This window comes from Dermacentor albipictus, chromosome 9 (genome assembly GCF_038994185.2).
Source record: "Dermacentor albipictus isolate Rhodes 1998 colony chromosome 9, USDA_Dalb.pri_finalv2, whole genome shotgun sequence".
Classification (NCBI taxonomy): domain Eukaryota; kingdom Metazoa; phylum Arthropoda; class Arachnida; order Ixodida; family Ixodidae; genus Dermacentor; species Dermacentor albipictus.
Window position 1 is genome coordinate 19,984,264 of NC_091829.1, and position 13,866 is coordinate 19,998,129.

General features: G+C 49.8%; 3 protein-coding genes across 4 annotated transcripts in view; 1 reads left to right on the forward strand and 2 right to left on the reverse strand.

The window, feature by feature from the left end:
* The window catches only part of LOC135917348 (uncharacterized), a 68,130-nt gene extending 60,695 nt beyond the window's left edge, over positions 1-7,435 (reverse strand). The window contains exon 1 of the mRNA XM_065450941.1: positions 7,332-7,435. The gene's annotated coding sequence lies outside the window, so the exon portion shown is untranslated. The remainder of the gene's footprint in view (positions 1-7,331) is intronic.
* Positions 1-13,866, forward strand: part of LOC135917350 (acetylcholinesterase-like) — a 29,178-nt gene that overhangs the window by 12,716 nt on the left and 2,596 nt on the right. For both annotated transcript variants that reach the window (XM_065450943.1, XM_070525801.1), the window contains 5 exons: positions 3,490-3,760; positions 5,662-5,904; positions 7,314-7,633; positions 11,282-11,498; positions 12,873-13,097. In XM_065450943.1, the coding sequence (XP_065307015.1) occupies positions 3,490-3,760; positions 5,662-5,904; positions 7,314-7,633; positions 11,282-11,498; positions 12,873-13,097 (1,276 nt within the window). The remainder of the gene's footprint in view (positions 1-3,489; positions 3,761-5,661; positions 5,905-7,313; positions 7,634-11,281; positions 11,499-12,872; positions 13,098-13,866) is intronic.
* The window catches only part of LOC135917351 (DNA helicase MCM8-like), an 85,310-nt gene continuing 78,930 nt past the window's right edge, over positions 7,487-13,866 (reverse strand). Inside the window, exon 10 of the mRNA XM_065450945.1 lies at positions 7,487-7,624. The gene's annotated coding sequence lies outside the window, so the exon portion shown is untranslated. The remainder of the gene's footprint in view (positions 7,625-13,866) is intronic.

The following is a 13,866-nucleotide window of genomic DNA, read 5'->3' on the forward strand; positions in this document are numbered from 1 at the left end:
TCAAGATGCTGCGCCTTCGTGCGGGAGAAGCCTCGGCGAAGCAGCGTGTTTAGACGTGTCCGCGTGTGCCAGACGGCCCGGCGCCGCACCTCCCTTGCCTGGAGGTCACCGCGCGCGCGAACTTTGAACCGGGTGGCCAGCGCGGTCGCTGGTTGGACCCCTCGGACGACCGTCGTGTGCTGACTTTGTATTGGGCCGGTTGAGTGACAATGGGCCTCGGGGATTATAAAAGCAGCGACACGCCGCTCGAAAACAGGATCCGCCGACCCCACCTGGAGAGAGGGTCGCTCCCGACTGGGGTGAGATGTGTAACGCGTTTTCGCCGGACGTCGTCGTGCGAGAACAGTCGCGTTTGTTGTGAGCACTCGGCCCCAGTGCCGACCCGTTCATGTCCTGTATGATAACCTGTATATAATGTATAAAGTCCCTTTTGTTATTCTCATCGACGCCAGGCTCGGAGTCATCGCTACCAACGCTCTGTCACGAAACGGGTGACGAGCGCTACGGGACCACAAAGCCGTAATCGTGGTGCAGCGGTACAAGTTCGTAACACTGGTGGCACCGGCTGGGTGTCGTAACAACGTACATGTTTAGTCGCAGAAAATCCGGCGTCGGCGTCCAGCGTCGACCTTCTCTTCGCGAAAAATCATTCCGAGCCACGCATATTCTATACGACACTGAAGTTGCTCAAACCTTCTCTTACGCTTTTATTTTTTACAGTTATTTCTCTGAATTTTGAAAATGGCAGCCCACAAACAAATGTCACAAAACAACATAGCCACAGCGCGTGCCTTTTATCTTATATCTTCTCAGACTGAAATGTCAACAGTGCGAAGCAATAGCGGTAGATCGGCCCACGCAAGTGGCCGCGTTTCTACTAGAAAGCTCGCCTTCGTGCATAGAGGTCGTCGCCAGCGTTACCGGGCGATTACAATGAGCTCCAGTTGCCCGGAAGCGTGAGAAGCAGTCAGGGATGTTTGAATGCTATGGCGTGCCACTCTTAAAGGCGAAGCTTAAGAGGAAGCTTTAGCTCGAGTGCTCCTATCTAAATACATGTAAAAGGAGAATTCGTTTTTCTCGGCAACCACTGCACCAAATTTGACGAGGTTTGTTGCATTTAAAAGACAAACTTAAAATCTAGTGACTGTCGGTTTCGAATTTTTGAGTTAGGTCGTCAATTTTTTATTAAAAATTGGCAAAAATAAAAATATTTCAGAAAACGAAACTATTAAGTTTACAACTTCGTAACTCAACGACTAAAAATGATAATACGATTCTGTGAATTGCATCTAATAGTACATCTACAGCGGACAAAATCTATATGTTACACATGAATATAAAGAAAGTTTAATCATAAGGAAATACAACTTTTGCAAAACCGTTGTAACGAACGTAATAAATTCACGTAAGATATAAAATGACATATTGAATTTGTCTGCTTTGAATGATCTAATGGATACCGTTTACAGAACCGGAATATCAGTTCTTGATGCAGAGCTATGAATTTGTAAACTTCATGCTTCTATTTTTTTCAAACGGTCATATATTTGAAAATCGTTTTAAGAAAATTCATGCCCTAACTCGAAATTCCGCTTCCAACAGTCACTAGAATGTAACTTTCTCTTTCAAATGCAACAAATTTCATCAAAATCGGTCAAGGGGTTATCTCATAAAAACGTTTTTGCGTTTTACATGTATTTGAATAGGCCGCGTCGGAGTTGGGCCCGAGCTAAAGCTTCCTCTTAAGCGTCCTCCAAATTTTGTAATACTTTTTTTGTGCTCGCTGAAAAGCGCCACAAGATGTCGCCACCAAAACGGCTGTTCACATCTACGTCACCTTATTTCCTGGCATATGTGTACATGCCGTAAGCCTACCCCCCGAGACTGTTAGGCCAAGCCACTTGCGGATGTGGTACACCCTTTCAACAGCAGCTGTCACATGATCTTTCGGAGCAGGAAACTGGCCAATAAAAAGCCTCGTATGCTACTTGAAGGCGTAAAGGCTGTCGGAGTCTTGACCGTCGCTGTAACGGGCGAGGAGAAACAGAGGAACGGATATTTAGTAACAGTCATACGAAGTCAGCAGAGGAAGCCAAGTGACGATTCAATGCGCCATGTTCGAGTACTGCGCCACAGCAAATCTTTTGCGCACATCGGACAGCCGCGTCCAATACGCCTTGCATGCGACATTACTGGGCACATCGCACGTTTCTGTCGTCACCGCGGGCCACCATCTGGAAGGTTATTCTGTAAGTGTCCACCTACATGGTGGACACGTCCATGTCGTCTGCTGCTGAAGTGCTGATTGGCTGGGGGCACGAGCTCCTTATGGCGCACACCCCAACTCAGCCAACCAGAACTCCAGCAGCAGAGGTAGCGTACATGTCTACTAGGTGAACACTAAAGAATGTCCACCTTTACCTCGGATCAACGACGCCCTTGACTCCTTAAAAGGCGCGGAGTTTTCTCTCTTCTTCGGACTTTCATTGAGGGTATACTGGAAAGCGCCGACACGAGTTTAATGTTATGCCCTTTGGTCCTCGCAACGCGTAGACACTGCATTGCTTAGCCTGAAGCGGACAACATGCTTGTTTTACAGACGCAGCGATTGTATTACGATTTAATAAGGCGCGAAATAATGGGAAGTAAAAAAAAAACGAGGGTCGTACGTCCAGAACAGGAGAATGCGCGACGCTGTTTTCTCGCCTCGTCCCACTTCAGACTGTTTCGCGCCTTATTACACCACAGCAAGTATTAACCACGACTAGCCCACCAACAAGTAGTAATACGTTGCAGAAACCCTATTAGCATAGAGTTTCTCACTATAACACCTATAGAGGGTAATCTGGCGCCACCGTCTATGGGAGTTTCTTAAGGGGGCACCGTGCCGTCATGGGAATGACGGTACATGTGTCTGCGAGGCTCGTGTTGGCTGGTGTTGTAAGAGGCTTCGTCTAAAACGTCGATATGGCTACGCAAATAATGCGTTGTCAAAGTAAAATCTTCATAAAATGTTTCCATTCACGCATATTACATCTTTACTCACCCACGATGCATGACCAAGCGAATTAGAAAAGCAAGAACAGACGACCAACTGTTTCAAAGCGAGCGCGAACCTTGTCGTCTGTCCTCCAACTTTAGCGGCCCGCTGATACTTTGTACGTAACATATAACCGTACACACAATAACAAGTTCTCATAGTTAAACAAAAGATGCATTCGCGTAATAATAAAGCTAAAACAGCTTTTCGCGTGCTGTTCTAGTAGAAAATGAATCATTGTGACAGACGGAACGGTACTTGCCAAGCGCGTCTTCAAGGCGTCCCGTCTCTACGAGAACGATGCCAATCCGAATCCACAATATACCGGCATTCCCATGCATACCACAGCGCAGCAGCGCCAGATTTCCCTCTAGGTAATGTAGTGAGAAACTCTATGCCTATTGGGGAGTTGATTCGCCCATCTTTTCGGTGACGCGTTCCTTGCGCAGCTGCAGTCGTAAGACGGTCATCGTGGCGGCGTTCGCGTTGGCGCTGGCGCTGGCGCTGCTGACGGTGATCGTGGCCGTGCTGGAGTATGTCCGGCAGCGCGATCGACCCGTGATCAAGGGGCGATTCGGCGCCGTGCGCGGACAGAGGCTCGTCGTCAGCGACCAGGGTCAAGACCGGGCCGTGCTCGCCTTTCTGGGCGTTCCGTTCGCCAAGGCGCCCCGGGGGCCGCTGCGCTACAAGCCGCCGCAGCCGCTCGACTGGTTGCTTGGGGTGCGCTACTATATATGGACGCCATACTTTACGGAAGCGTTTAGGGAGCGCCATGTCGGGATGTTCGCGCTGCTGCTTTCCCTTTTTAACGACCAGATGACGCACGCTACTGCAGTCGATTCGTGTGCATGTACGGTTTAATTTGGCCTTTGCTGACCGTATTAATTTGGCGTCACTGCCCACAACGCTGAGAAATTGTTCCTGTAACAGCCGAACATGTCCTGAATTGTTTCTGTAACAGCCGAAGAGGGAACGCTGTCGCGTTCCACTCTTGAAGGCGAAGCAGTAACGCATGAGTTGTTTCTTCGTCTAGCCGAACCAAATATAGCCAAGCAACAGCAGTTCACCAGGCTAAACAGTGGTTCAACAACTAAAATAAAGGCTAGTATGCTTCGCATCCTGGGATTAACCTTACCTAAGCCACAGCCATTTTTTGTTTACAGCGAAGCTGTTAAGGGCTAGTTTCCCCAGGATCGTGTCCGTGTGTCGACATAAAACTATCATCAGGATCGGCTCCAGCGGCGTCCGCTTCTTCCACAGCTGCCCCGTTGGAGTCCCTCAACGCTACCGCTCGAACGCGCTTGTGCCACTCACTGCTCCCGCGTTCGCCGTCAAATAATTAATTAATTAATTAATTAGTTAATTAAGGAAAAGGCGTAACCAATTTTACAGCGAAGCTGTTAAGGGCTAGTTCCCCCAGTATTATGTCCGTGTGTAGACACGAAACTACTTCAGTACGTGGGCCGATCCCGAAGTTAGTTCAATGCAAGGCCGACCCGCGGCGGAGGGGAAGCAGGCGTTAAGCACTCCCTTATACGAGGGTCCATCCCGAAGATAGTGCAATGCCGGGCCGACCCGACTATTTTATAAAAACCCACCCCTCATGTAATGCCCTGCATGCAGGGGACTTTTAAGGTAATAAACTGGACCTGCGGCGGAGGTTCAGTTCGCCATTCAAGAACCCGCATACAAGCTTTGCTGGTCATCCTTCTTCACAGAGTGGAAGAGCACCGAGATTCATTTTTTGAAAAGCGTGACGTCATGATGGTAACAATTTTTTTTGCGACACAGACGACCACGAAAAGAACGCACATACGGACACACATACGCACAAAATAGCACGCAGGTACAAAGGAAACCGATACGACTCTTCTCAGAAAGCAAGCTTCCCAGTTGAAGAAAAATTGGTCCCGGTCAGTGGTCCAGGTATAATCGAACGCGGCATCACCGCCTTCTTTCTTGTTTTGTGAAACTTGCCCCGTCTTGCGCATGTCCGTAAAATTACTTTGCCGAAGAGCTGTTTGGGACATATAGGAGGTTCATGAGAGGGAAATAATCAGGAGAATAAGAATGGGCTGGGGTGCGTTTGGCAGGCATTCTCAGATCATGAACAGCAGGTTGCCATTATCCCTCAAGAGAAAAGCTTATAACAGCTGTGTCTTACCAGTACTCACGTACGGACGAGAAACCTGGACTCTTACGAAAAGGGTTCTACTTAAATTGAGGACGACGCAACGAGCTATGGAAAGAAGAATGACGGGTGTAACGTTAAGGGATAAGAAAAGAGCAGATTGGGTGAGGGATCAAACGCGAGTTAATGACATCTTAGTTGAAATCAAGAAAAAGAAATGGGCATGGGCAGGACATGTAATGAGGAGGGAAGATAACCGATGGTCATTAAGGGTTACGGACTGGATCCCAAGGGAAGGGAAGCGTAGCAGGGGGCGGCAGAAAGTTAGGTGGGCGGATGAGATCAAGAAGTTTACAGGGACGGCATGGCCACAATTAGTACATCACCGGGGTTGTTGGAGAAATATGGGAAAGGCCTTTGCCCTGCAGTGGGCGTAACCAGGCCGATGATGATGATGTTTGGGTCCGCGGTATATTGCGTCGCGTCGCAGGAGGACGAAGGCGCGGTGCCGCTGGAAGCCAACGAAAAGCGGCCGCCCTGTCCGCAGCAGGACTTCTACCTGGGCCGCCAGTCCGTCAGCGCCAGCAACGCCAGTGAGGACTGCCTGCACCTCAACATCTGGGCGCCGCCCTGGAATTGCAGCACGGGGACGGAGATTGGCGGTTGCATCAAGCGGGCCGTGCTGTTTTTCCTCTACGGGGCCGCTTTCCAGAACGGCGGGAACAGCTTCGAGGTATACGCGCAGTCGGCCTCAAAAGTGCACGAACCACGAGGCCTGAGAAGACATTGAATCTTCGAGTAGTTTGTGAACGTACACAGCGCTGTGCGATGACGCACTACACTAAATACGTTGATCGCATCAGCTATAATACACATGTACACTGTACTTCTGTAGTGTACAAGTTTGTAGAGCTTCGAGGCACACAATGTCGGCCTCAAACGCAAACGAACCAGGAGACCCGAGAAGACAGAATTTTCGAGTAGTTTGTGAAAACGCACTATACACTATGTTGTTCGTGTCAGCTAATACATATATACACAGTATTTCTGTACTGTACAGGTTTATGGGTACTTGTAAAGTACGTATGGATCCGAGTACTGGGATGCCGTGCGCAGGCTCCGGAAGCATTCAACTTAATCTGACATCCGGCAGTGTGGAAGCTAGCGGCCACGAGGATCGAAGCTTCTTACTGCTGCTGATAGACTAAATGAATGGTTTGTGACCATTCCCTAATTAACTGTAATGATATTTGAATGTAATGAATTAACTGAAGCGTATATTTCTGGATTCGTTTTGACTACTAGTGGATTCACACGTACAAACGGCGGCCGCATTTCGATGGGGGCGAAATGCGAAAACGCCCGTGTACTTAGATTTAGGTGCACGTTGAAGAACCCCAGGTGGTCGAAATTTCCGGAGTCCTCCACTACGGCGTGCCTCGTAATCAGAAAGTGGTTTTGGCACGTTAAACCCCATAATTTAATTTAACACGTACAAACAAGAAGCGTGTTTTTTTTTTTCTTAATGTCCACTTGAACACATTGAAACGAAGCCGTCGCGCATCGGAAAGAGACCCGCGACCGTTGTGCTCAACAGCAAAGCCCCGTAGCCAGCGAGCTATCACGCGACTACGACTGATTGATTGGTTCGTGGCGTTTAATGCCACCAGGCAATACTGGCGCTATGTATGAAAGACGTCACAGCAGAGAGGGGGGGGGGGGGGAGTCTCCGGACTAATTTAGATCACCTGACGTTCTTTAACGTGCACGTAGATCTAAGTGGTACACGAGAGCCTTTTGCATTTCGCCCCCGCCGAAACGCAGACCCCGGGTCCGGCTAGCGAACCTGCAAATCTTTGTGCTCAGTGGCAGGAACCCATAGCCCCTGAGCTACGGCGGTGAGTAATAAACATTCAGTATCATCATAAATCGCAATACAACTTTCATTTAAGCGAGTTGGTTCCTACATTTGGTTAAATACGCAGCGCCACTGCCGTGAAAGTAAAAAAAACACTGCACGCATTTAATTACAATGCGTTACTGCGTCTCTTGTCCATATGTCCCCAGTCGCGCTGCGTTTTAACGAAACCGGGTGCGTCACCCGATTCGCCGGCAGTGCGCGCATTACATAGTTCGATGCAGCTCTACGACGGCCGGTACCTGTCCGCTTTCGGCGACCTGGTCGTAGTGGTGCCGAACTACCGGGTCGGCGCGCTGGGATTCCTCGGCGGGCCCTGGGAGAACCGGCTCCCCGGAAACGCGGGCCTGCACGACCAGCGGCTGGCGCTCGAGTGGACGCTGGCCAACATCGGCCCGTTCGGGGGCGACACGTCGCTGGTGGTCCTCGCGGGTCACGACGCCGGGGCGGCGTCGCTGGGCTACCACCTGTTCCACGGGGACAGGGCGTTCTGGACTCGCAACGCGAGCCGATTCATCCTGCAGAGCGGAGGACCCTACCACAGGTATTTATTTATTTATTTATTTATTTATTCATTTATTTATTTATTTATTTATTTATTTACATGTACCTTACAGGCCTTCGAGAAGGCATAGTGTAAGGGGGGAAATACGGTAACATATTAGTATGGAATCGGGAACATCAGCATAATGAAAGGAGTACGAACAGAACATGGAAAATTAATACATTAGCAAATACAATATGTAGAGCAATAACAATAAATGGTACACAATAACATAATAGCATAATAACATTGTAAACGTTTTTGCATGTTATACAGTAGTAAGTATTGTGAGAAAAAATTTGGGAGCACTGAAATTCTTTAACATTGTAGAAAAAACGCAAGAAAATTACAAAAGACATGACGTGTTTAGACGGTTGAAACGGCATATTGATTAGTTAGCAGATTGCGAAATGCAGTGTGTTTAGATTGGCATGCAATGGTATCTGGCAGTGCGTTCCATAAACGGACCGCACGGGGCAAAGCTGAAAAATTAAAAGCGTGTGTGTTGCCATAAATTCGGGTGTAGATGAACTGATTGTTCAGTCGTTGTGACGTCGAGGATGCTTCTTTCAGGTTTGATAAGGTTAGGCCAACTGTGTGAACAAATCTATGAAATAATAATAGAAGGGAAATGATGATGTGGCAGTGCGGTATACCGCAACTACCACAGGTATGTATACCGCAACTACCACAGGTAGGTATTGCAACTACCACAGGTAGGTAACGCAACTCGCAGAACGACTCTCGAACGCCTATTAACGCGACAGTGTTAAGAGCCCCGGGTCGCTGAAAATCCGGCGTCGGCGTCAGGTGTCCAGCGTCGGACGTCGCTTCGCAACGCAAGAGGCCGCGTTTCTACGAGAAAGCTTGTCCTCGTAGAACGTTACGGTTACAAAAGCTGCAGTTGCCGGGAAGCATGAAAAGCAGTCAGAGGCCTTTTAATAATGCTATCGCGTTCTGCTCTCAAAGGCCAAGCTCAAGCGTCCTCCAAATTTTCTTAGGCGCGATTTGCGACTGCTTCGAAGGATAAAAGGATCGCGAATATTCGAACTCCGCAATACGGTTAGAATACCCCCGCTCGTAGTTAAAGGATTCGATAGCAAATAACTTGGGAATAGCCGATAAGACTCGAATACTTGTGTTGCGAATGGGATATTTTGACAGTAAAAGATTTACGAATATACGAACATTTATGCGAAGCATATTACTAGAGCTCAACCCAGCCCCTCAGGCGCGGCGGTGTCGCCTTCAATACCACGTGACACCGTGATGTCACGACAGAGGAGAAACGGGGCTCCAACTCGCGCCGTCGCTCGCCGCGTCGCCTTCAAGGCTGACCACGTGACACCGTGACGTCACGACAGAGGAGAAACGGGGCTCCAACTCGCGCCGTCGCTCGCGGCGTGCGGCGCTTGCCTCTGCTAGACACTCACAGATGCCTCCTGGAGACAGAGCTGCTCGTTGGAATGAGAAGCGAAGGTTGCGGCGTGCTACAGAGACTGTTTCTAGGTGGCTTTTCTACGGCGCAGCGACTACGCGCCCCGCATCGGACGCGGTGAGCGTCGAGCAACGCAGCGTTCGGCGCGACAACGAAATGTGCGCCTGAGCAAGCGCCGCACGCCTGAGCCGACGCCGACGACACCGGCTTTTCTGCGACACGAGCTCCTTAACGCTGTCGCGTTAAAATAAAGGCTAGTATGCTTCGCATCCTGGGTTTAATCTTAGCTAAGCCACAGCCAGTTTTTAAAATACGGATAGAACAATTGCGCTTCTATGGTCGAAGAAGTCGAATCTAAAATTTGACATTAAATCTCATCGAACGTTATATTATAGCCGAATGCACGGAACTACTAGAAAGGACCCATGTGGGTCTACCAGCTGTCCAGTTCGCGTGCTTGATCAACGTTGATCAACGCGTGCAACTCTCTGACGACGGCGGCTCAATCTCACGTGCGCAAGGGAGGAAGGTGGGGAGGAAGCGCGCCGTCTTCTGTCGTGCGCATGGCAACGGATGGAGGGGAGCGAGCGAGAGGGGGCATTCTACTCCAGCGGCTGCAGCGTATGGCGCGGCCGTGGGAGTTCTATTTCGAAAGCGATCTGCGATGGGGACAAAGTCTAGGCGCACCGAGGGCCGATAGCTTCGTGTGCGCTGTGTTCTCACCCCTTATTTATTTATTTTATTTTCACATACTGTCAATCCCTCATGGGATTATAACAGGAAGGGCAAGTACATATGGTAGTGTTTGCGAACAAAGAATATAAATAGATTATATAATTATAAGTGTGTTATTGCAAAGGTTTTGGTTTCACTAAACAAAAGAAATAAGTAGTTCATCACAAATGTAATATTTGGGCACAGTATACTATAACAAGGAAGAATCTGAGAAAACAAGAAACCAAACAAGAAAAAAGAAAAGAAAGAAAAAAAAGTTTGCATTAAAGCGAGATGCAGCACGACGCTCAATTTGCTCGCTCCTGGTGCCGCGCTTCCTCACTCCAGCGTTTCGACCGCGAGTTTCCGCGGTCATCTAGTGAGATGTGTTCATGTTTGCTTGCGCGCGCGTCACACCATGCTCGTTTATTAGTAAGCGAACGTTTACAAGTTGATACGGCCCATAATGCTACTATCCTTACTTCGTGTAGCTGTCTACTAATTTGCTGTCACAAGCCAAGCTTTCCCTTTCGAGTCGAAACTGCAATTTTTTTTAGAAGAAATTGACGAGGAAACGCCTTTCCCCGAGAGAAACTGGTGCCGTGACAATGTCGGGACGGGGTGGAAGACTGTTAGCTGTGTGAACGAGGTATTCACTTCGACGACTGAGAGACGTCGGCGCGTTTTCATGCGTACTGCGATTAATGATGTACATGTTGCTCCCTAATGTAATACCCCTCAAAGGGCCTTTAGGGACAATAAATTACGGTGATGATTAACGACCGCAACTGGCAACGAAGAGCATGTACACACACAGCGACCAATGTTCATACTGGCGAGCGCGACCTTCTCGCAGCCACACCCAATGTCTCGCGATTGGTGTCATTTATTCGCCTCTATGTACTCGTACCGCCACGAATATCGACCTTCTGCATCCGCGATGTGGCAGCAGTGCGTTCACGACCCCAAGGAACTTCCGGTCAGCCAACTTCGACAGTCCACTTAGCCAAGAAAAAAGTATTTTGTCGCATAGTATACTCCAGGCACATATTCTTGGTGTTTTCAGATATAAGGAACGTGCGCTGCTCATCAAGCTCATGTAGGGGCTTTTTTTGCTGCACTTAACACTACAATTCACCTGTAAAACGTTCCGACTCTGCAGCAAAACTGGCGCCAGCTGGAGGGTCCTATAAGTATATAGACTATTGTAACATATCCCGCTACTGAGGGCTTAACCGGAAGTCTTCTGGGAACTCTGTTTGTAAGCATGAAAAGGGTCATATCTGAAATAAGCGTCATCGTAATACCGACGTCCTGATCCAGCGCCACCGTTGAAGCGATACCACTCGGACGATCTAGCGAAGACCGCGGGACGGCGCTTTCACCGTTGAGGGTCACGTGGTCGAGCATCTTTGCGAATACCGTCGCAGAGCTGCAAAAAATCACCCAGCAAGTGACTTCGCGAGATTAATTGTTTTGCTGTGACGATCGCGCAGGTACAAGGGCGAGGGCATCGAGGGGGCACGCCGCCTGGCGGAGAGCCTGCGCTGCCCGTCGGACCTGTCTTCCGACGGTGCGGTCACGTGCCTGCAGAGGGCCGACGCGGACGCCGTGGCGCGCAACCCGCTGGCCCTCAGCTTCACGCCGGTCTTCAGCAGGGCGCCGCTGTCCATGCCGGAAGCCCGGAACGCGCAAGGAAGATCGCTGGCCAACGTACGTGCGAACCAGAGTTGACCATCTTGGGAACTTTTCCATTGTACTCAATTTCAAGCACAAAGACAGTCTTTGTCCAACACATTGAGGAAACTAGATGATCGTCCTCTGAGTGAACAGACCATATTAGGGCACCGTCCCGACCGATCATCGGCTCAGAAGGCAGTGAAGGCACTTTTGTGTTTTCTCAGAACCTCTGGTTCGCTCGAGCGACTTTAACTGAAGTGCTGTCCGTACACGTATCTACACCTTCTCTCTCCCTTCTTTCTCTTCCCCTTCTCCCATCCCCCAGTGTAGGGTAGCCAACCAGACTATTGACTGGTTAACATCCCTGCCTTCCTGAATTCTACTCTCTCTCTCTCTTGGAAACTTTTTCCTGCTATGTATACACCGGGTGCTTCTTTTAAAGCCTATATAGATTTTTCAGAAGCACCTCTGGCAGACGGCACAATTCTAGTGTGAGCTGGACTACTTGAAGGAGGCGGGCATTACTTGCACGTATTCGGCGTGACCAATATGGCCAATAAAAATTTTAAAAAAGAATAAAAATGGGTTGGATCGCATACGGCAGACATCGTGAGCTCCTGACTGGAAGCTTGCCGTTATCATTGAAAAGGAACGTATAAAATCAGTGCATTTTACCGGTGCTGACATATGGGGCAGAGACCTGGGAGTCTGACAAAGAAGCTTGAGAACAAGTTAAGGACCGCGCGATGGAACAAACAATGCTAGGCATAGCGTTAAGGGACAAAAAGAGCGGTTTGGATCAGAGATCAAACGGGCCATACACGATATTCTAATAGACATTAAGAGAAAAAAATGGTGCTGGGCAGGTCATGTAATGCGCAGATTAGATAACCGTTGGACCATTAGGGTGACAGAATGGGCACTAAGAGAAGGGAAGCGCAGTAGAGGACGGCAGAAGACTAGGTGGTGCGACGAAATCAGGAAATTTGCGGGTGCTAGTTGGAATCGGTTGGTGCAGGACAGGGGTAATTGGAGATCGCAGGGAGAGGCCTTAGTCCTGCAGTGGACATAAAATGGGCCGATGATGACGATGATGATCTACACGGTCAATGGACACCGCGCGATCTGATTGGCTGACTGATGGCCATACCGTCGATGCAGAGGACGCGATTTGACGGATGAATCTGCATATGGTGGGCGCAGAGGGCACAGTTGATTGGTATATAGCTGGTCTCGGGGTGGGGGGGCAAATAGTTGATTGATTGCCATATGCATGGCCGTTGCACAAGGCGCTATTGATTGGCATACAGCTGGTGCCGGGGGAGAAATTAAATGGTTGATTGACATACGACCGATACGTGGCGGGGGCGCAGTTGATTGACTGACACATACGCACGGCCGTCGCAGAAGGGGCACATTGAGGGCATGGAGTTCCTGCTCGGCAGGGCTGCCAGCGAGGGCGTCTACGCGTGGTTCGTGGCTCAGCACCGGTCTGCAACCAGCGACGCGCGCCGGCTGGCAGTGCGACTCCTGGGAGAGGATGTGCTCGAGCGCTGGCAGACCGCCACGGGGTTCGTGCTGGACGCGCAGTCCTCGGCCGCGGTCTACTGGGACGCCGTCGGTGACGTCTTGGTGAGAACTGGAAGCCCTGACGAACAGACCAATATCTCGTGGCCCTATATCGGTACGGTGTGCTCAGGCTGCAGCGTTAGCGGGACAAAACAGAGGGAGAAAAAAAGTGCCTGCTGGGATTTATCGCTCACGGCCAACGCCACCAACGCCGACGACACCGGCTTTCCTGCGACACGAGCTCCTTAACGCTGTCGCGTTAAAATGGTTGGAAATCTGACCATACACGTGGCGATCGCCGCGATTCCCCTAGAGGCTGGACGCGTTTAAAGGTTTTTCTCAAGGGTTCGCGTTCCTTGGCATCGACATGAAGCGGATTAGGCACCGTATGCGGCTGGAATAAAAACTGCCTCGATCGCTGTTGCGTAATGCGTGTGCATGCCATGGCCTGCGCATTGTGTTCATTAAACTTCTCTTTCGTAGTTGTCGTTCGCGATTATCCGTCACTGAGGCTACGGTTTGACTCTGTTGACGACGGCGAATGGGTAAACGCTCAGCTTAAGTTTTCTGATTACACCGTGCCTTGAAAACGGCAGCGTATAGTGCGACTGCACGCACTATACGCTGCCGTAAGAGATACTCTCGAAATTCGGTTTCAATATTAAGCTTTACTATGTATTTAAACGTTGGAACACCGCTGGTAGAAGTGGTTTTACTGGACTCGACCAGGGTACCTACTTCAGCTCACTGTGTTTGTATACGCTTTAATACGCTGGATCCGTGTGTTAATCATAACCTCCGAAATCGCGCAGCGCGCGCGGCCGTGCCGACG